At 35.1% G+C, this 21,423-nt stretch overlaps 3 protein-coding genes across 3 annotated transcripts; 1 reads left to right on the top strand and 2 right to left on the bottom strand.

Annotated features, from left to right (window-relative positions):
- Positions 1-2,203: 2,203 nt before the first annotated feature.
- tpk2 (thiamin pyrophosphokinase 2) lies at positions 2,204-9,646 on the top strand. Its single transcript, XM_073818611.1, has 8 exons — positions 2,204-2,392; positions 2,841-3,079; positions 4,390-4,453; positions 4,541-4,671; positions 5,982-6,100; positions 6,539-6,671; positions 9,002-9,098; positions 9,229-9,646. The coding sequence occupies exons 1-8, from the start codon at positions 2,332-2,334 to the stop codon at positions 9,273-9,275; spliced, it is 891 nt and encodes a 296-aa protein (XP_073674712.1). The 5' UTR covers positions 2,204-2,331; the 3' UTR covers positions 9,276-9,646.
- rhoaa (ras homolog gene family, member Aa) lies at positions 9,453-16,484 on the bottom strand. The gene is made up of 5 exons (XM_073818612.1): positions 16,416-16,484; positions 13,374-13,529; positions 11,534-11,654; positions 11,266-11,396; positions 9,453-11,145 (listed from the first exon to the last, which is right to left on the bottom strand). Exons 2-5 carry the CDS (start codon positions 13,527-13,529, stop codon positions 10,972-10,974), a joined length of 582 nt encoding a protein of 193 aa, XP_073674713.1. The 5' UTR covers positions 16,416-16,484; the 3' UTR covers positions 9,453-10,971.
- A 1,553-nt stretch (positions 16,485-18,037) lies between these two features.
- Positions 18,038-20,753, bottom strand: ndufb11 (NADH:ubiquinone oxidoreductase subunit B11). Its single transcript, XM_073819568.1, has 3 exons — positions 20,488-20,753; positions 20,025-20,158; positions 18,038-18,256 (listed from the first exon to the last, which is right to left on the bottom strand). The coding sequence occupies exons 1-3, from the start codon at positions 20,677-20,679 to the stop codon at positions 18,130-18,132; spliced, it is 453 nt and encodes a 150-aa protein (XP_073675669.1). The 5' UTR covers positions 20,680-20,753; the 3' UTR covers positions 18,038-18,129.
- Positions 20,754-21,423: the final 670 nt, after the last annotated feature.

The raw sequence follows: 21,423 nt of genomic DNA, 5'->3' as shown, positions 1-21,423 counted from the left end.
TCATGGGGTCATAGGCAGCATTCCTCCTCCTCCAAACACGGCAAGTTGAGTTGATGCCAAAGAGATTGATTTTGGTCTCATCTGATCACATTCAGATCTCCTCTGAATCATTCAGATGTTCATTGGCAAACTTCAGACGGGCCTGTACATGTGCTTTCTTGAGCAGGGGGACCTCGCGGCCGCTGCAGGATTTCAGTCCTTCATGGCGTAGTGTGTTACCAATTGTTTTCTTGGTGACTATGGTCTCAGCTGCCTTGAGATCATTGCCAAGATCCTCCCGTGCAGTTCTGGGCTGATTCCTCATCGTTCTCATGATCATTGAAACTCCAGGAGGTGACATCTTGCATGGAGCCCCAGAGTGAGGGAGATTGACAGCATTATGTAGGTCTACAATCTTGTCCCTGACATCCTTGGACAGCTCTTTGGTCTTGGCCATGGTGGAGAGTTTGGAATCTAATTGATTGATTGCTTCTGTAGACAGGTGTCTTTTATACAGGTAACAAGATGAGATTAGGAGCATTCCCTTTAATCTCAGCTTGTTACCTGTATAAAAGACACCTGAAATCTTGCTGATTGATAGGGGATCAAATAGTTATTTCACTAATTAAAATGCAAATCAATTTATAACTTTTTTGAAATGCGTTTTTCTGGATTTTTTTTGTTGTTATTCTGTCTCTAACTGTTAAAATAAACCTACCATTAAAATTATAGACTGATAATTTCTTTGTCGGTGGGGAAATGTACAAAATCAGGGGATCAAATAATTATTTTCCCCACTGTAGATAGATAGATAGACAGACAGACAGATAAATAATTAAAACGATAGAACAGACCGAATGACAGACAAAGAATGACAGATAGATAGAATGACAAAATCAATGACAGAACAATAAAACGATAGAACGAGAGACAGACAGACAGACATATAGATAATTAAAACAACAGAACAACAGACAGAACAACAGACACAGAATGATAGATAGAATAACAGAATGAATGACAGAACAATAAAACAATAGATAGAATTATAGACAGATAGATGATATCAAACAATAGAACAATAGATATAGAACGATAGACAGATCAAAAAAATAAAACAATAAATAGACAGAATGACAGATATGATAGAGAAAGCAACCCCTGCAAAGATATCTATCTCTTCTGTTTATCTCGTCTCTAGTTGTGTGCATTTGGGAACAGTTTGCTTTTCTTGACTCATTAAAAAGCCGCCCACTACTAGATACTTCTCAGTCCTCTAACAACAGTGATTACTGTCTGTATATTTTTAGTGCTCACAGGGAGAGCTGACCCCAGGATTGTGGTGCAGATTACAGTGATGCAATGTAACCAACATTTTTGCTGTCTCTCTCTTCTCTGTCTGTCTGTATTTGTAATGATCTCTTTGTTAGGGTTTGGTTAAATCCTGCTGCTCGCTGGCACAAAACCAGTAGAATATAAGACTGTATTTCAATATTGTTATATATTTTTTTAAATAAAACTTTATCTAACATATTAATTTGTTGGTTTTGTGTGACTAGAAAAAATGTCTTGAAGAACAATGTTTTAAATCAATTCCAGGGAGCAAGTATTCACCTTTAATAAATGAATGAATGTCATTTCTGATACTGGTGGTAACAATAAATAACTTACAGAAGTATGGTTTTTTGGTAGAAATTATGGTTAATATCTCAGTGTTTTGTTTTAGCTTAGTGCAATCAATGTGAAAACCCAAACATGATGGGTCATGACTTATGACTTTGTCATTCATATTAGGTTGTTTTACTGAAGTTGTCACACTTTTATAAAAGAATAAGCATCTAATACTGTCAATAACGAAAGAGTGGTATATAAACCAATCTTACCGCACTGTCTGTGCCAAGCAACAAGCCAAAGCTGTTTCACAAATATATGACGTGAACTCGTAAATTTACTGAAGCCCCACAGAGCATAATTGATCAATAAACCGTTTTGCATTGCAAATGGAGTTCTAACATTAGTGTTACATTTTCAGCATTCATTACAAAGTATTTTGGTCCAGTGAGGGCTTTGTTTTGATCTACATTCGCCCTCTGGTGGAGAAACACATATGAGCAACACCCGTCATAGCCCTTCCAGATTCCGTCATAGAGCTTCAACCAATCAGCGCGCAGATCAACAGAGCCTGCCACCCAATCAGCGCTCACATCAACAGGAACTGCAACAATGGAGGCGAGCATGAAGCCCGTGGGTGTGTGACAGCATGTCAACGGCAAATCAAGCGCAAATCCCCCAAAACCATAATGTACGCTATCTGAACGGAGGGTTAACTGTTAAACGTGTGAAATCGACAAAATGGCTTGGTCGGAGAAAATGCTACAACTCCTGCGTCGAATGAATAACTTTCATTTACCAGGTGGGGAAATATTGAAAAAAATCATATGACAGAACAATCCATATGCATGTGATCCAGCATGAATACACATGGCATATATAGGTCAATGAAATACAATAAAAGTACATTAAAATTCAACTTATGCCAACAGATGCTGTTTTATTATAAACATGTTTTCAGTGAATGAATTTGTAACGAGTAAAGACTTGATATCCATGACTCATATTTAATTTATAAAAAAGTACGCATTTTTTAAATCTAAAAAAAAAAAAAACTAAAAAAAATATATGTCTGTAAATATTGTAAATAATAATTATTGTATTGTTTTTTACCTTACTTTTTTTTTTAATCTTTAAGTTCTGTAAACTTACCTGTATTCAAGGTGCAAGGAGATCATTGTAATTATTTTTGTTGTTTATCATTGACTAATGTAATATTTACTCAATATAACTGCATTGATGTATTCCAGGTTCTAGTTTAGAGAGCTGTCTACGTTTCGAGGTGGCTGGAGAACAGGTTGGATGGATTCCCCCAAAAGTAGCATCAATTCTTGGTCGTTTTCCTGCTGTCTTCAGACCTTATGGGAGCGCTATAACCTTCTGCTCCGGGCTTGACACTTTTGAGAACAGATCAGTGGCTGTGGATGAGGTCTTGCAGGAGCTGAGGAGAGAGGCATCATTCACCTGTCTCATAGGCTGGAGAGATGAGGTGAGACATCTCTGGTACACGCTAAATAATTACCCATCTTCATCCTGACCTCTTGAGCAGTTATGTGTCAGTTCCTTCCAATGTCAAAAATAATGAGCAGTGTCTTTTTTAATAATGGGCATTATTTGCTCCCTGCACAGGATTTTCAAGCCACTGCCCAATCCTTTAAAACAACACAACATGCCATTAATTTGTATTGAATAAAAACCAGAATAATTCACTACAGGTGCATTGTTTTTAATCTTAGTTAATCATTTCAATTTTCATAAAAAGTATGACAATTTCGGAAATGTTTCTACAAACAATTTATGAAATGTCCATCTGCACAAAATGTTTTCCTAAATGCATCCTTCTTGATAAAGTGCAGTGTTAAATCATTGAGGAATTATTATAGCTTTTCTTAATATTTTGAATAAGTTTCATTTTAAAGTGTAGTCATTTTATTGTGTTTTTGTCATTTTGAGTAATTTTTATTTTATAAATGTCTGTATAGTTAATAAAATATTACTAAAAACGATTAATTCTTATTTAAGTTTAGTTAAACTTAATGAAAATGAGAAATATTAAAATAATGAGAAATATCTATTTGGAATAAAGTGCTTTTTTATATTTTATGTCAGGTAACAATTGTTTTAGTTTCAGACTTTTTTTTTTCTCAATAAATCATATATAATTAATTAATTGTATATGATATATAATTAATTATAACAAAGCAGTTGCTCATTAATGCATATTGGGATTGTCTGTTTATCTTTGTATTATAATATACAATATTGGATTATTATAATTGCCAGTAAATATGAGCTCAGAAAGCTTTTATACATGTCAGTTTGTATGCAAGTTGGCATTTTTTGCCTTTATAAATCCTGATACAATACCTGTCAAAAGTTTTTGAACAGTAAGATTTGTTAATGTTTTTGTTAAAGAAGTTTCTTCTGCTCACCAAGTCTTCACCTATTTGATCCAAAGTACAAAAACAGCAAAACCAGTAACATTTTGAAACATTTTTACTTCTTGTGATTTCAAAGTAATGATGCTAAAATTCATCTTTGAAATCACAGGAATAAATTACATTTTTAAATACATTCAAATAGAAAACAGTTGTTTTAGGTAGTAAAATTATTTTACAAAATTACTGCTTTTGCTGTATTTTGGATCAAATAGCATTTATTTGACTTGGTGAGCAGAAGAGACTTCTTTAAAAAACATAAAAATCTTTTGACGTAGGATGAAATCCAAGTCATATGTGTGTGTTTTATAAATAAGGCCCCTGGTTCTCTTCTATTTATCAGATTCTTTTTTATTTTCAGCAATATGCTGTGATGCCCAGGTATTGCGACCCTCCCCTGATGTATATGGAGAGAGCAGCTACAAGTATGTTAATTAAATATTAATTACATGTTTCTACTTTGTCACAGACAGTGATACTTATAGCTTTTTCTAAATAATGGTCAAACACAGGTCTGTTTGGAGTGAAACGGTACGGCGTCCATGTCAATGGCTACACTCGGGATTCAAGTGGCAACCTTAATATGTGGCTGGCACGGCGGTCTCTGACCAAACAGACGTATCCAGGAAGACTGGACAACATGGTAATTTATTAATAAACTAAATAATCAGTTCATTAGAAGAAGTGCCCGCAGTGAACTTACACCACAGGTTGAGTCAGCAGTAGGTTGAATCATACTGTTACTTCTAACACATAAATCTATGACTCCTTCACACTACACACACTCATATAACTTAACCAGTCATATCTCATCTCGTATCACTTAGCGTGCACTTCAGTACTGTTCTATCTCAAGGATTCATTTGTACTACCGCCGTTTAATTACAGTACTTATTTTATACATAATTAAATAATACATTCATGTACATTGACATTCAAAAGTTTGGGATCAGTAATTTTTTTTATCTTAGGCTCATCAAGGCTGCATTTATTTGGTCAAGATGCTGAAAAAACAGCAATATTTTCAAATATATATATTAAAATAATGGTATTCTATTTTAATATACTTTAAAATATAATTTATTCCTGTGATGCAAAGCTGAATTTTCAGCATTATTACTGCAGTCATAAGTGTCACATGATCTTTCAGAAATCTTTCTAATATGCTGATTTATTACTTTTATTATCAGTGTTGGAAACAGTTGTGCTGCTTTAAAAAATGTGGATCTGTTATTCTTTTTTAGGATTCTTTGATGAACGAAAAGGAACATAATTTATTCGAAATAGAAATATTTTCTAACAATATAAGTCTTTACTATCATTTTTTAACAATCTAACACATCCTTGCTGAATTGAAGTATTAATTTCTTTAAAAAATGAATGGATACAAATTGAATGACCCTAAATTTTAAACTGTAGTTTATATTGTTGCAAAAGATTTCTATTTTAAATAAATGCTGTTCTTTTCTAATTTGAAATCCTGAAAAAAGTATCACAGATTCCAAAAAAATATTAAGCAGTTTCCAACATTGATTGTAAATCAGCATATTAGAATGATTTCTGAAGAATCGTGACACTGAAAACTGTAATAATGCTGAAAATTCAGCTTTGCATCACAGAAATAAATTACATTTTAAAATATATTCAAATAGAAAACAGTTCTTTTAAATTGCAATAATATTTCACTGTTTTACTATTTTTACTGTTTTTAATTAAATAAATGCAGCCTTGATATGCATAAGAGACTTCTTTTAAAAAATTGTACCGATCCCAAACTTTTAAACAGTATACTTAATATCTAAATAAATTACAGAGTAATAAATTGTGTGTATCTGCTATAAGTTACTACAGTGAGCTTTTAAAGATAACATCAAAGCTAAAACATAGCCTAAAAAACATAAATCACTCATTTTGAAGTAATGGGGTCTTTAAATGATTTGATTTATCACTCAGGCGGCTGGAGGACTGGCAGCAGGCTGTAGTGTAAGGCATACCATGGTAAAAGAGTGTGAAGAGGAGGCCTGCATCCCACCAGGCCTGGCAGATCAAGCACGTCCTGTGGGAACTGTGAGGTGCTTAATCCTTTTTTAAAATGTATTTCTATACCACTATTTATGGTTAGGTCATTAAAGATAATTTACAATCTATTACAAAGCACAAAAGCAATTGGTAAGATTTTTAAGATTAAAGATGTGAGTTTTTCTCAGATACCAGGGTAGATATAAACTCTCTCAACTCTCCTGCAAGAGAGACTGATTAATACAGCAGAAATGCCAGAAATAGCTTCCAACTGGCAGGTTTCCAGAGAAATATTCTGTGCGCACAAATGAAGATGACCAGAATTCAAGTTTTATACAGGCTTAGAAGACGTCAATGTGATCAAAGGCACGAATGCCTGTCGCAGGCATCGTTTCTGCCTGGAAACTGTTTACTATGTTTAGCTAAATTGAAAGACGCTCTGCAATCTTGAATCTCCAATTCATGCCTCCCTCTGTCTCTTTTCTCTGTAGCTACACCTACGAAGATGACGAAGGAATATTTCCTGAGTGTCAGTTTGTCTTTGATTTAGAGCTGCCTCTCAATTTTCAGCCTCACATTGGAGACGGAGAAGTGCAAGCGTTTTACTACTATCCAATAGAGAAGGTGAAGCCATCCTATTGATTTTTTTGGTTTGAATGCTATGTGATGTGTTTTATATGGGCCATTCTACAGAATTGGTGCAAAGTCAGAGTTTTGAAAATGTCTTTCCTCAAATTTTGTAATATCCAAGGTAAGCATTTCTAGCAATTGTGCAGTTAATTCTCATTTTGTTTTTTTTAGAAAGTTTTGGAATATTTGTCCTCTTTCCAAATTTGTCACTACCGAAATACAGTAATATATAATTTAATAAGAAGGATTATATTGACCTATTAGGATTTTGCTTACATCTTCCTTGTAAATATATTTTTTGCTATTTTAATAAAGTTTTCAGAGGTAAATCAATAACTATTACAATTTCAACAATATTTCAAGTTACTTTATTACTAAGTATACTTTATTTTTGACAAAACATCCCATGTTTTGGTTGCATAACTGCTAAAATTTTGATTATTTCCCTTAAATAAAGGATTGTGTGTTCCCTTTTGTCACTAATGAAACAGTGATGACATGTTTCAGTCGGGACTGTTTCCGTAGTGACAATTTTAGATACTTTTAAGCTTAGCTTAAAGATGCTAATCAGCACATAGTTAGCTAGCAAAGTTTTGAACAATTGTACACACATAAAAACTATGGAATAGCACACAAAAAAGTGTGCTTAATTGCAGAAAAAAGGTGTTTGGTAGTGACGTTTCTTAAGGTTACATACAGATTTTCAGACTTTTGAAAATAATTTACCTCAGAGTGATGAGAACTTTCTACTTTCACACCTTGGAGGCTAGCAATGAAAGAGATTGACATATGAACATAACACAAATGTAGGGCTGTACAGTCTCAGGCAATGGACAACACATACACTGTTTCGGTAGTGACATGAAATGCTGAATACATTTTTTTTTTACATAAAGTTTCATAATGTACAAAGAAAATATCAAATAAGTAATTATTTTGACCTTCACTTCACTCACAAAAATATCAGAATAAAGTGCAAAAATGATTTCAATATCGTTTTTCTAAGTTGAAATTTAGGGGTTAGCGTTTGGGACAAGCGTTTGATAGTACCTAATAAATGATGATTTTATATATATATATATATATATATATATATATATTAGTGGTGGGCCGTTATCGGCGTTAACGTGCTGCGTTAACGTGAAACTCTTATCGCGCGATAAAAAAAAATATCGCCGTTAATCTATTCTCAAATTTGGGTTGGGAGCTGGGTCTAAACTACGCAAGCTATGATGACTTTCACCTTGATAGTTTAACGCGGATGTATACCGAAGACTGTAGAATATGGTCGCGCGTTTATGTCTCCTCTGCCAAAACACAGACAGGATCGCGTCGTCCTCCATTCATAAAAACCTAATCTACTATAGCGCGAAATGCCACGTAAATTCGTCGTTTTTTGGATTCATAAATCAAATGTTGGTCAGTCACTTAATTCAAATCGCGATATGGACTAGTGTATGTGAAAACTGAAATGCAAAAAGACCGTTTTAATATGAATCCGATATGTTCCGTTTGCCTAGCTGTATGTATGCATTGCGGAGACGAGCTTTTACTACACGCATACTGAAACACACGTGACGCTCCCGGTAATTTTTGGCATTTTCATCTCACATGAACAGATAAACTCAATCTCCCAAACTGCTGTGAGTGTCACTTTTACCGTTTCATTTGAGAAAACTAGCATCATATCATACTGTATGACACAGAAACTTCACGGCAACCTGTCAAAATAAAAGTACAGTGTAACATGTAATGGGTTGGGTAGGTGTTGACGTTAAAAAATAATTTCATTGTTAGTTAGTTAGTAAACACAAGTACATCTAATTGAACATAATTTATTTTCATCAACAAATTATCATAGAACAGCTTTATGAGCTTTATGATCCATTCTCAAAGACTTTAAGTCATTATTTGGGTAGCACACATATTCTGAATGCCTTCAGCAGAATTCAAATTAGCCATTTTAATCTAGATTAATCTAGATTAATTCCAAGATTTAATCTAGATTAAAAAAATTAATCTATGCCCACCCCTAATATATATATATATATATATATATATATATATATATATATATATATATATATATATATTATGCTTACTGATATTTTAAATATTATTGTGGGTTTCAATAGATAATAGAAGGATCTTAGTAAACATCTAAGATTTGAACACTTAAATGCTTTTCAGTGTGTTTTTGGTTGTGGGACAGCAGTTTGCACCAATTCTATACAACAGCCCATATAAGCTGTGACACTAAAATATGTTTTCATAGACTAAGGGGTGGCACATCTTACCCCCATTCTCCCCTGTGTTGATTTCAGGTGAAAGATCTCTTGGTCAGTGAGGAGTTCAAGCCAAACTGTGCCATGGTGGTTCTGGACTTCCTCATCAGACATGCCATCATTGAGCCAGACTCAGGTTTGTTACACACTGGAGGTCAGATGTCAGATCACCTGATAGAATTAGAGATTAGAATTTGATTTATATACTTTAAAAAGAAAAGTTCAAGATGAGAAAGGCTGTGACTTACGTTTTTCTTTCATTTCAGAGCCCTATTATCACGAATTCGTGGCTGGATTGCACAGATCACTGTAAAAACTGACCGATGGTGTTAAGACCTGTGTCAACCTGCAACAGTTTGGTATTTTTGTTATCTACCTCCGCTTTTAACTCCTTACAATGTCAGCATGTGTACTTGTTTACTAAAGACCACATCTAGCTGTTGAAGACATTTTACGGCAACGGAGAAGAGACACAGAATAAAGACCCAAGCATAGTTACCCTATAAGAATTTATTTTTTCAATACATTTCAAATGAGTCTGTGGAAATCCAAAGATGCACTGGTATACAAAAGATAATTGATGCATCAAAGGCTCTTTTTCTTTTCTTACAATGAAATGCAGAATCTCTTCTAAGAAATTACTTGCATTTAACAATATGGCATTAAACAGCTCTCTCAAAATCACATTTTCGCTACTTTTTTCCTTCTTTTAAAACTTTTAAATTCTAACATACTAGAATTTGTAAAATACGCAAAAATGATATAGTATAAGCCAGTAGAATTTCACAAAAAAAAGAAAAACATACAGTACAGGAGAAAAAGAGGGAAATATTAAAAAGAAAACAACTGGAGTGAAAATGGAGGGAGTTTCTCATTTATACAGTGAGATAAACAAATATTACTTGCATCTCTGCACACCAAATAAAAGCCTGTCATGCAGGCAAAGAGAAATACGGGCAAAAAATTGTCACTGTCACCTTTTATAAAACTTCTAAATATATATTGCCAAAATCGAACAGTGTCTGACAGTCAACATACAGAGCTGTGGTTTTGCTTTGAGCTCCACGAGGGCTGGTCAACCCAAAGTTTGTCTTTTTTTAATTACAATACATGAGCAAGCACATAAAATACTCACAAAAAGGTGAATTAGTATGATCATTGCTTAATGCATCTAACTTTATAGGCAAATGGCAAAAAAGTACAAGATATATTTAAATCTTATTGGAATAAAGAATCGTAAGACTACCGCTATTTCCGCTATTTTAAACCAGTGACTAAACCGCCAATTTTGCGACAGGACACGAGGGTATAGAGAAACCAGTTGTGTTAACCGACAGCATTAGCATGTTAATGTAAGAAGAAAAGATCATTAAACAGAAAATCGTAGTACAGGCATGAATGTTTTACATAAGACGGCACTGGATTCCTGGGAGGTTTATAAAGGGGATCACAGGAGTATGACCGTTGTGTCTTGATCCAAAAAACAACTCCCTGCTTGACATGATGTAGGGTACTAACTAATGCCTTTTACACCCTGAATAATGCACTTAGTGCCAAAAAGGAATCTTTTTAGACCAAGCCGTTTGTTGCTGATCTTCTAGCAGAAGATGTGGTACGGGCCAAAGAATACATCGCATATAATCCCACCCCAAAAACAATCAGTGATTGTGAGCCATTGTGAAACCACATCAATCTTTACCCTACATATACGCTTTCCTTACGCTTGTGATCAGTCTGAAGGCTTAAGGTCAACTAATCTTGATTTAAAAGAGGACTGATGGCCATAAAAATGTTTAAGTCCCTTTTTGCCGGTGCAGTTGTCCCTACTATCTTCTGTAGTTTCCTTTGGCCTGGATTGAAAATGACCCTCCCTGACCCCCGAGTACATAATTAACACTAGGGGCGTTTCTTCCCTCTATTCGCGAACTTTTAGAGCTCTTTCATTTTCCTTGGCCTAGTTTGGTTACCCCTTTCCCTCCCTCGTTCTTTTCTTTTTCCTCTCGCGTTCTCTATAGCAAAGCGCAGGGATTCTTCTTGCCACGTTTTTTGGCTTGGAGCGCTGCTCTTGTGGCCATTTCGAACACTTCCCTCACACCATCCTTAGTTTTGGCTGAACACTCAAGGTAGCCGAAGGCATTGATGCGATTAGCCATGTCCCGCCCTTCCTCTGGTTTAACTGGTTCCTGTTCGAGGAAGAAAGCATTGAAAGGGCATTAGTACACTATAACTTAACACTACAATACAGCAGTTCATAAAAATGTAATGACTGCTTTATAAAAAAAGGGAAGTGTTAGCTCACACACCTGTTTCATCTTCTGCAGCTCCCGTCGGGTGTGATCATCATTCCGTAAATCTTTTTTATTACCCACCAGAATTATCGGAACATTCGGACAGAAATGTTTTACCTCCGGCGTCCATTTTTCTGGGATATTCTCTGTGTGAATAGAATATGGTTTTCAATACAGTGTCCACAGCAATGGGGTCTTACAGTGTAAAATATTTAAAGGCTGAAATTAGGCCTATAAAGAATTCATATTAAAGACTGGCCACTGCAGAAACAGATTATCTCACCCAAACTGTCAGGGCTGTCTATGGAAAAGCACATGAGGATGACATCAGTGTCTGGGTAGGACAGGGGCCTCAGCCTGTCATAGTCCTCTTGTCCAGCTGTATCCCATAGAGCCAGTTCCACCTGGCAACAAAATGATTCAAAATTATACTACCAACTGAACAATTTGTGTAAGAAGTCACTGAACAAATGTACATGGATTTCTAAACATTTAGCAACACTCAACCTGAGTAAAATTTGATTATATTTGAGAATGATCCAAAGTCAACATGTGTTACAAATGTAACAATGCAGAATTCATAAAAATATTATTCACAAAAATACATGCACTTTTTATATATAGTTGACTACTGACTAAGATTTTTTGTCAAAGGAAATTAATATTTTTATACAGCAAGGATGCATTACATTGATCTAAAGCAACAGTAAAGTCATTTGTAATGTTACAATGGATTTCTATTTCAAGTAAATGCTGTTCATTTGAACTTTCTATTCATCAAAGAATCCTGAAAAAATGTAGCAGAGTTTCCACAAACATACTGAGCAGCACAACTGTTTTCAACATTGATAATAATAAATGTTTGAGCAGCAAATCAGCATACTAGAATGATTTCTGAAGAATCATGTGACACTGAAGACTGGAGTAATGGCTGATTAAAATTCAGCGTGCATCCCAGGAATAAATGACAATTACATATTAAAAGAGAAATACAATACAGAAAACATTTATTTTAAACTGTAACGCTATTTTGCAATATTACTGTTTTAACTGAATCTTTTAATCAAATAATATAGCCTTGGTGAGCATAAGAGACTTTTGAATAGTAGTGCATGTTGAATATTGAATATTGTAACTATATTTCTATCATGTATTTATATAAATTAATGTAGTTAAATATGTTTGAACTGTGGTTAATCATGTCACAGATGTGCACAAATGCCCCTTTCACACAGCAATCCAGGGAAAACTGCCGTAAAATTACCAGTATCACTTTTCCAGTACTTACACAAATATGCTGTTCACACAGGTAATAGCGTTCTGGCTTTTTACTGGTAAAAGACCATTCACACATCACCAAAATGTCGGTAAGTTCTGTGATGTCAGTCATTGGAAATGATCTTTAAAAGCTGCACCACTGTTTTTATTTCCCCACATGAGGAGAAGCACTTAGTTTCACTATCTGTCCAATTTAACAAAAGTCCAAGCAACAAGTATTAGGGGGTGATTAAAAAGAATGTGTTTTTGCTCTTATAAACATGAGACATGCATAATAGTATCCAACTGCAGAGCCACAGCGCTGATGAATGGAAAAGAAGGCTTGGTCTCGTGCAAGACACGTTCAAAAAGCTGGTCAAAGATGTTTAATGAGTGCATAATTTACATAATGCTATAATTAGCCAATCTGGACCAAAGCAGACTTCATTCGTCAGCACGTTCTATGTGCTTACAACGGTAATCTTCATTCTGTGTTCACAGAGCACATACTGGTAATGTTACAACTGCTCATATATTGGTGTGTGTCCTGTTCATACGTGATCTTTTAACAGTAATTTACTGGTAATTTATCAGTAAAGACTGTATGTGTGAAAGGGTCTAATGTCTCAACAACAGCAAAAGACTCAATCACTCACTGTTGACCCAAAATAAACCCCATTCATTACAAATGAACTCTGCATAAAAATGCCAAAATGCTAATACAGGAAGAACACTATTAAGAAGTTTGTGAACAATCTGAGGAAGTTACTTGTTTCAAAAGTTCAAACGGCTACAGAAGAGTATGCACATGTATGCTGTAATAGACCAGCGGTGACTCTGGGTTTGATGTTAAGAGACATTCTTACCTGTTTGCTGTCCACCTCAATATCAGCAACATAGTTCTCGAACACTGTGGGTACGTAGACCTCAGGAAACTGGTCTTTACTGAAAACGATGAGTAAACACGTCTTTCCACATGCTCCATCCCCAACGATTACAAGCTTCTTACGAATTGCAGCCATCTGTCAAACGAAATGAAAAGATCAGCCAATAATTACAGGAGGCAGGTGGAAATTGTTCCTACATTGGAATTGGCAACCATTTTTATTACATAAATCAAACCTTTCTGTTTTTTTGATAAATAGAGAATTATTTATGTATGTCTGCCCTCCTCTGCTGTTACATATGGAACATACATATGCAATACAACAGACATTCTTGCTGAAAAATATGTAAACCAGGCATACAGCAGCATTATTTACCCAGAATTAGGTAGAGTCGAAGCATCAGTTTATGTACAGAACTCTAAAGTGACTGAAAACAATAACATTAACTAATTCTGTGATGTTTTGTAAAACTGTCTTAAATATGATTCAGAAACATCTCAAATTCTCAAAAACAGCATTAGATCAAAGATGATAATCTCTTATCTAAAAAGGTGTCTTGTCATAAACCAACAAAAATATACCCCAACAAAATATACAGTTGAGGTCAAAAGTTTACATACACCTTGTAGAATCTGCAAAATTATTTTACCAAAATAATATGAATCATACAAAATACATGTTTTTTTTTTTATTTAGTACTGACTTGAATATGATATTTCACATAAAAGATGTTTACATATAGTCCGCAAGAGAAAATAATAGTTTCATTTATAGAAATGACCCAATTCAAAAGTTTACATACACTTAACTGTGTTGTAACCTGAATGATCCACATGATTTTTTTTTAGTTTAATGATAGTTGTTCTTGAGTCCCTTGTTTGTCCTGAACAGTTAAACTGCCTGCTGTTCTTCAGAAAAAATACTTCAGGAACCACAAATTCTTTGGTTTTTCAGCGTTTTTGTGTATTTGAACCCTTTTCCAACAATGACTATATTTTTAGACAAAATAAATAAGATGTAAAATGTCCACGTTCATTCTTTTCAAAAGTGTACACCCCTGGCTCCTAATGCATCGCTTTTTTCTTATGAAGCATCAGTGAGCATTTGAACCTTCTGTTATAGCTGCATATGAGTCCCTCAGTTGTCCTCAGTGTGAAAAGATGGATCTCAAAATCATAGTCATTGTTGGAAAGGGTTCAAATAAACAAAAATGCTGATAAACCAAAGAATTTGTGGGACCTAAAGGATTTTTCTGAACAACAGTGGGCAGTTTACCTGTTTAGGACAAACAAAGGACTTATGAACAACTATCACTAAACAGAAAAACACAGCTCAGGTAACAACACAGTATTAAAACTTTTGACCTCAACTATTATACTTCACATATTATTGAAACATGAATTAAACCCATTTGAATTAACAAACATTTAATGAAAGAACAACTGATCAGAATGGACAAACAGGCATTACAGTTTTAGCATTTGATTTTCAACAATCATCACTAGCTATGATTTTGTCCCCAAAATAAAATAAAAGTGTGTTTTGTGAGCACAATGGATTCAGGTAATGGTATTTATATGAGTCTCAGTAGGCTTTAATGGTGTGAATCCAATAAATTATAATTACACAAATGGCATTTTTTTCACCCGCAGAAGCTTAATAAATCTCTAACATGGTTATAAACATATTTGTGTTGATCTACTGGCAACTCCACATTTTTATGAAATGTTTTCAAGTTTAATCACTGTGGATACTAAGAAAATATTTTCCTTTGAGTGCTTTGAAACAAGCATTTTTGATTAATCTACATATGAAACATACATAATGAAAGAACTACTGATTGAAATTGACAAATATGGATTTCAGTTTCTGCATTTGACATTCAGCATCCATCTCCACAATGAAAATAATGCAAGTGAGTAATGATTATAAATAAAGCGCTTGTGTAGTGAGCACAATTCATTTAGTTAATGCCTTTTCATGAGTCTCAGAGGGCTCATTATGAATAACAGCGGTCAATGGCGCCGTTCCTCGCAAACCAACTCGACAAAAAAGAAAGTAATATAAAAAAAATATAAAGTTACATATATTTTTAATGATCAGTCAGTCACTTACATTACTACCGGATAAGAGAAACAGCTTCTTCATTGATTTGAGTTAGAAACTAATCATTTATCTAAAGCTTTTAATGTCTTATATTTCAAAATAAAACATGTCAGCTTTCTAGGGTTCCTTCCCACTATGTCTACATTCATATTTCAGCCATTTTAATCATTTGTACACTGGGTTCTTGTGTCATTATAGCACTGCAGCATCAACCCCTCCTTCACAAACACATCCACACACCTCCCAGCTGCTGTCACAACACACCGCACCCTACTCGATTCACTGATCAACGCCGGCAAAACACACATTAAAGCATTACACATACATTTAGACACCCTATGAAACAGCTGACTGCAGTCGGGTCAAAATAATGTCGCACAAATGACCTTTTATACTTTACCAATGACTCAACCATTGATTCAACAAGACTGAAGGCTTAATGAGGGATAAAATAGCCGTTTAAATGGCTGAGTGTTATATTACAGAGTATACTAGCGATGGTGATTATAACAGCCTCATGTCTGCGCCAAACTGGATCAGTCCCCGGTTTACTCCCTATGCTAACTGGGACGCCTCATCTCACGCCCAAATAAGTGTAAAATGACCACCGTTTGGCTTCGACTCGGCTGGGTCCACGAATAAATTCTAGTATTAAACTTTCCAGACATGTTATAGTTGCGATCATCGGAGTTTAATGCAATTATAAACTCATGTTCGGCATCTTGTTGTTCGTCCGTTTCCGTCATCATCACACTTAGCCTTTTAGCACTGGGCTAGCCGCATATAAAAGGCATCTTTTATCTCACTGAAGTGTTTTTTAAAAAGTCTAATCTGCGGTATTGGCCCTAGAACGTATCGAAAATGAATAAACATATCGATTATATATACCAGAGGTGTATTTGTGTGCGTATTTACCGTTTTTGTTTCAGATGTCCTCGCTTTCTTTATCTTTTCCTGTACGACCCCAAGGCCCCGCCCCGTAGACGGTGCCACGCCGCTATGACACGCCCATTTTTGGTCGTTTCCACCAATGAGAGGCAGAGTCGCTGCAGTGACGTCCAAAAGCAGGAGAGCAGCAACATATTTTTTGAATGACTTTTAGGTTGACTTTCTTCTCAAATCTAAATATATTTAATATGACAGAGTCATTAAACAGTGTAAGAACTGTTTAAGAGATACTATTGATGGGGTTCAATTTACTTCCTCTATTTGACAATGTTTCCCAATTTCATTTGATTTATTGTGATTAATCAATTACATCATGTACACTACCAGTCAAAAGTTTTTTAATGTTTTTTTTTTTAAATAAGTCTCTTTTGCTCACCAAGCCTCCATTTATTTGATCCAAAGTACAGCAAAAATAGTAACATTTTTTTTAAATAACTGCTTTCTATTTTAATATTTTTGCATGTAATTTATTCCTGTGATCAAAACAGTTTTCAGCATAATTACTCCAGTCTTTAGTGTCACATGATCCTTCAGAAAGCATTATAATATGCCGATTTGCTGTTCAAGAAACATGTTTTATTATTATTATCATCAATATTGAAAACAGTTGAGTACATTTATTTCAGGATTGTTTGACAAATAGAAAGATGCAAAAGTCAGCATTTATCTGAAATAAAAAGCTTTTGTAATATACACTGTACGATTCAAAAGCTTGAAGTATTTTTTTTTAGAAAGAAATTATAGTAATTTTACTTTTATTTAGCAAGGATGCTTTAAATTGATCAAAAGTGATGATAAAGACATTTATAATGTTACAAAATATATTCTATTTTTTAAATGCTGTTCCACTGAACTTTCTATTTATTAAAGAAACCTGAAAGCTGTTTTCAACACAATAATTATAAATGTTTTAAATAAATTTATTTTTGTTTTACTTTTGTATGAGTTGTGGGTGTTATTTTCCCATTTACATGTGACGTTAAATGCAGATGCTCTATAAAGTTCCACTGAAGGTGTACAATATTTCTGTTTCTTTAATACAAAAATATTGAATAACTGATTTAATATGTGGCTTCTCCATAAAAACAAAAAGCTCTAAATATTGTTCTGTTTGTTTTAAGACATTAAAAAACATATGACTTATTTTGGTCATTTATCTTCTGGTCTAGTCCACATCCAGTTTCCTTGTTTTGAGGTTTTACATAAAATGCAGATATGAAGTGTGATGGCATTTAAAAAAAACTATTTTGTTTACATTCTGCATTGTCATAATCCCGTTTAAAATGTTAATTTCTTAAAATTAGTCGAATACATACCATATTTTAAAATATTTTAGTTTATATGCCCAAAATGATATTGCAACATTTTATCATATTGCACCACAAACATCTACTTTCACTTGTTGTACAGCATATAAATAGTTTAGCCCTGTCTGTAATACTTAGCCTTACATGTTGTTAATAATGCAAACCTCAAAATAATTAAGGTTACATAAAACAACTTGCATAAACACTCAACATTTGCAAACAAAAATATAATTCTACATGTTCATGCTTTTTCAAGTATGTTAAAAAAAATACCACAAACCATTATAACATATGTTTTTATTATAATATAGTTGAGGGGAGACAAATGTACAATGAAACACAAATTAACAGCATAATTATTGACAAAATGTTGTCTACTCTTCAGAGGAGGGCAGAACAATCGAGCTGGGATCGTAATAATTTTCAGTCATGAGGGGAAGACCCTCGGCTTCCCTCTTTTTGATCAACCTTTCAGCTTCCCGACGAGCCCACTGCCTCATACTGGAGGAGAAAAAACAAGACAGAGACAATGGACATTATGATGAAAAAAAAAATAAGAAAGGCAAACCATTATTCCTTCAGATTGAATAAAACAATGGAAAATGCACATTTAGAGACCAGTGCAGCAAAGCAAACCATTAATTAGCCAAATGAAGTAAAAACAAAGAACCTGAAATAAGTACATTGCATAAGTATTCATACTCTTAACTCAGTACTTAGCTTGAAGTACCTTTACAGCCTCAAGTCTTTTTGCATATGATGCATATTTAGCAATTGTCTGCCATTCTTCTCCTCACCTCTTTGCCTCTTAAGCCCTGTCAGCTTGGATGGAGTCAGACGCACATTTTCAGATTTCTCCAGAAATGTTTGATTGGGACTGTGGCTGGGACACTTAAAGACATTCAGTTGTCTATAAGCCACTCTTGCTGTGCGCTTAGGATAATTGTCCTGTTGGATAGTGAACCTTCTGCCCAGTCTGGGGTTCAGAATGCTCTGGACAAGGTTTTCATTAGGCTATCTTTATATTTTGGCGCACTGAGCTTTTCTTCTACTCTGAAGAGTCCTTCAATGCCTGCTGCTGAAAAACAGCCCCACAGCATGAGGTACCACCACACTTTACTTCTAGGATGGTACCTGCAGGTGATGAGCAGTGCCTGCTTTCCTTCAAACATGATGCCTGAAATTGAGGTTTCAGGCATCATGTTTGAGTTGGAGCTAAACCCGGGACGTTCTAAAACGCTTAACGTGAAAAACGCTTAACGTGGCTTAACGTACGTAAAAAACGACCAGGAAACACCAAATTTCTGTCAAACCTTACTTGGAACAAACACTAACTACTATCGAAAGAACGAGTCCTTATTCCATAGATAAAGTGAAGAATATCACGTTAAGCGTTTTTCACGTTAAGCGTTTTAGAACGTCCCCTAAACCCTGAAAAAAAAAAAAACCTGTATCCTGAAGACCTTGATTGGCTTGTTCAGGTGTCTTTGATTAGGGTTGGAGCTAAACTCTTCAGGGACACCGGCTCTTCAGGATCAACGTTCCCCACAACTAGAGTGACTATCAGGTTCTTGGTCACCACTCTAGCCAACGACCTTCTCCATCAATTGCTCAGTTTGGCCAGGAAGGGTAAGGTTACTGAGGGTAACGGAGACTACATGCATCTGTGAACCTTCAATGCAGCAGAATTTTTTTCTGAACTCTTCCCCAGATCTGTACCCGTTTCTGTTTTTTGGGCTTGGTTTTTTAGCTGTTAGACCATTTATTAAGACGTGTGCCTTTCCAGATCATGTCCATTCAGATGAACTTCACTCGAAGTGTAGTAACATCTACAAGTGATATGAATGTTCCTGAGCTTAATTTCAATGGTCCCAGATAAGGGAATGAATACTTATGCAATGGAATCATATCAGATTTTATTTTTTTAAATTCACCCTTCACATTGCACTACTGAATAGTTAAAAATTACAATTACAACACAAAGTCATTAAGAATATTATTGTGCACCTCTTCAAAACAGACTGGATGATCGATGCAGGTCTTACCTGGCCTCAAACGTCTTTTTACATTATAGAATAATACATTACATACAACATTTTTTAAATGTAATGTGCAAAACATAATGGCATAGTAGTGAAAAGTAGTAGCTTCACAATCAGAACTAAGTTATACATTTCATGGTTTACTCATGTATTAAGGATGTTAGGTTCTGATTGGTCAATCATTGCATTCTGTGCAAAATTTATTATTTCTTCATTCATGCACTTACCCATGATCTGGTAAATAGTGGATGAAAGTTCCTCCAATTACAATGGCCACAGAAATGCCAAAGAAAAAGGCTAATCTCATGTTCCACTCATCCACAAAAGAGTCATGATGATGGAAGCCATGGAAATCTGGATTCTGAAAACACAAAGATGAACATCTGCCATTTATAAACTTGAACAAATTACCACAACTATTACTGCAGCAACATAATAGCATAAAATAGAATAGAATAGAAAATTAGCAGACACAACTTTGCAATACTATGCAGAAACAAAACACTACGAAAAGCTAAAGTTGGGATCATATGCACAGTGTAAACATGTATCTGTCAGGTCACGTCAAACTTTATATCGTTCAGACTAAGATTTTATTGAGCAGCCAAACAGCATTCAATCCCGTTTGCCAATTAATCCACTGTTGATTACACTACCTGCATCATACACATGCGTTTGTGTTCCTCTTACCTTCTCAAACGGGCTGACCTCTGCGTGTCCATGACTGTCCTGAGCAGCGGGAGACAGGGGCTGCAGATCAGACGCCACCGCCGCGCCAGACGCGCTGGATTTCGGCGTCTGCGAGACAAAGCGGCTCCCGAGCGCCGAGCTCAAACGAACCCGGGACAGGGTGGGCCAAACTCGGCTCAGGCGTGAAGCCATTTTCCCCGATTTCTCCTCACTCAGAAGCTGTTTCGAGACAGCTACCGTTCCAGGTTATTTTTTTCCGGGTTAAATTGAGGTTCTATAGGTTTTCTGTGAACCTTACCGCCACCGAGTGTCGCGGATGTATTATAACGCAGAAACGGACAGTTGCAGGAAGCATTGCTAAACAGCAGGTGCCTCTGTTTCGTTTTCTTGTGTTTACAGATCTAAACCTGGACCTGTAGGTTTATCAGTTTGAAAAATAACAATGGTTTGTTTGGGGGGTGAACTATTCTTGCATTATTTACCTAGCAATATTTCCACACTGAGTATAATAGAATTTCTGTGGCGTATGTAATTATTTATACCATTACAAAACAATGTGTGAGATATTTAGTTCACTCATTTTTATGTTCACACACATATACTTAGCTGCACAGTATAACAACTCTCTGTACATGTATATTTTAATATTACTCTGTATAAGCTTCAATTCTGTTTTGAATTTGTAGGTCGATATTCTGTGAGTACCAGAAGTTTCTACATTAAATTTCCTGTGTACATAAGAACTCCAATCGGTGAGTAACACTTTAACTGGTTGTAATTTAGCACCAAAATGTTTTTAAATGTGTACACTATGATTTTTAGCATTGGTTTGGTAAATTGATCTGTAAGGTACATGTGTGTGCCATTCAGTTGTCTTCATGGGTTTGTTATCTGACTGCAGAAGCAGGAAGTTCTCAAAACCACAGACGCTTCAGC

The sequence above is a fragment of the Garra rufa genome, chromosome 15 (genome assembly GCF_049309525.1).
Source record: "Garra rufa chromosome 15, GarRuf1.0, whole genome shotgun sequence".
Classification (NCBI taxonomy): domain Eukaryota; kingdom Metazoa; phylum Chordata; class Actinopteri; order Cypriniformes; family Cyprinidae; genus Garra; species Garra rufa.
Note: the sequence above shows the minus strand (reverse complement) of the source record. Positions and strands in the feature narration are given on the sequence as shown.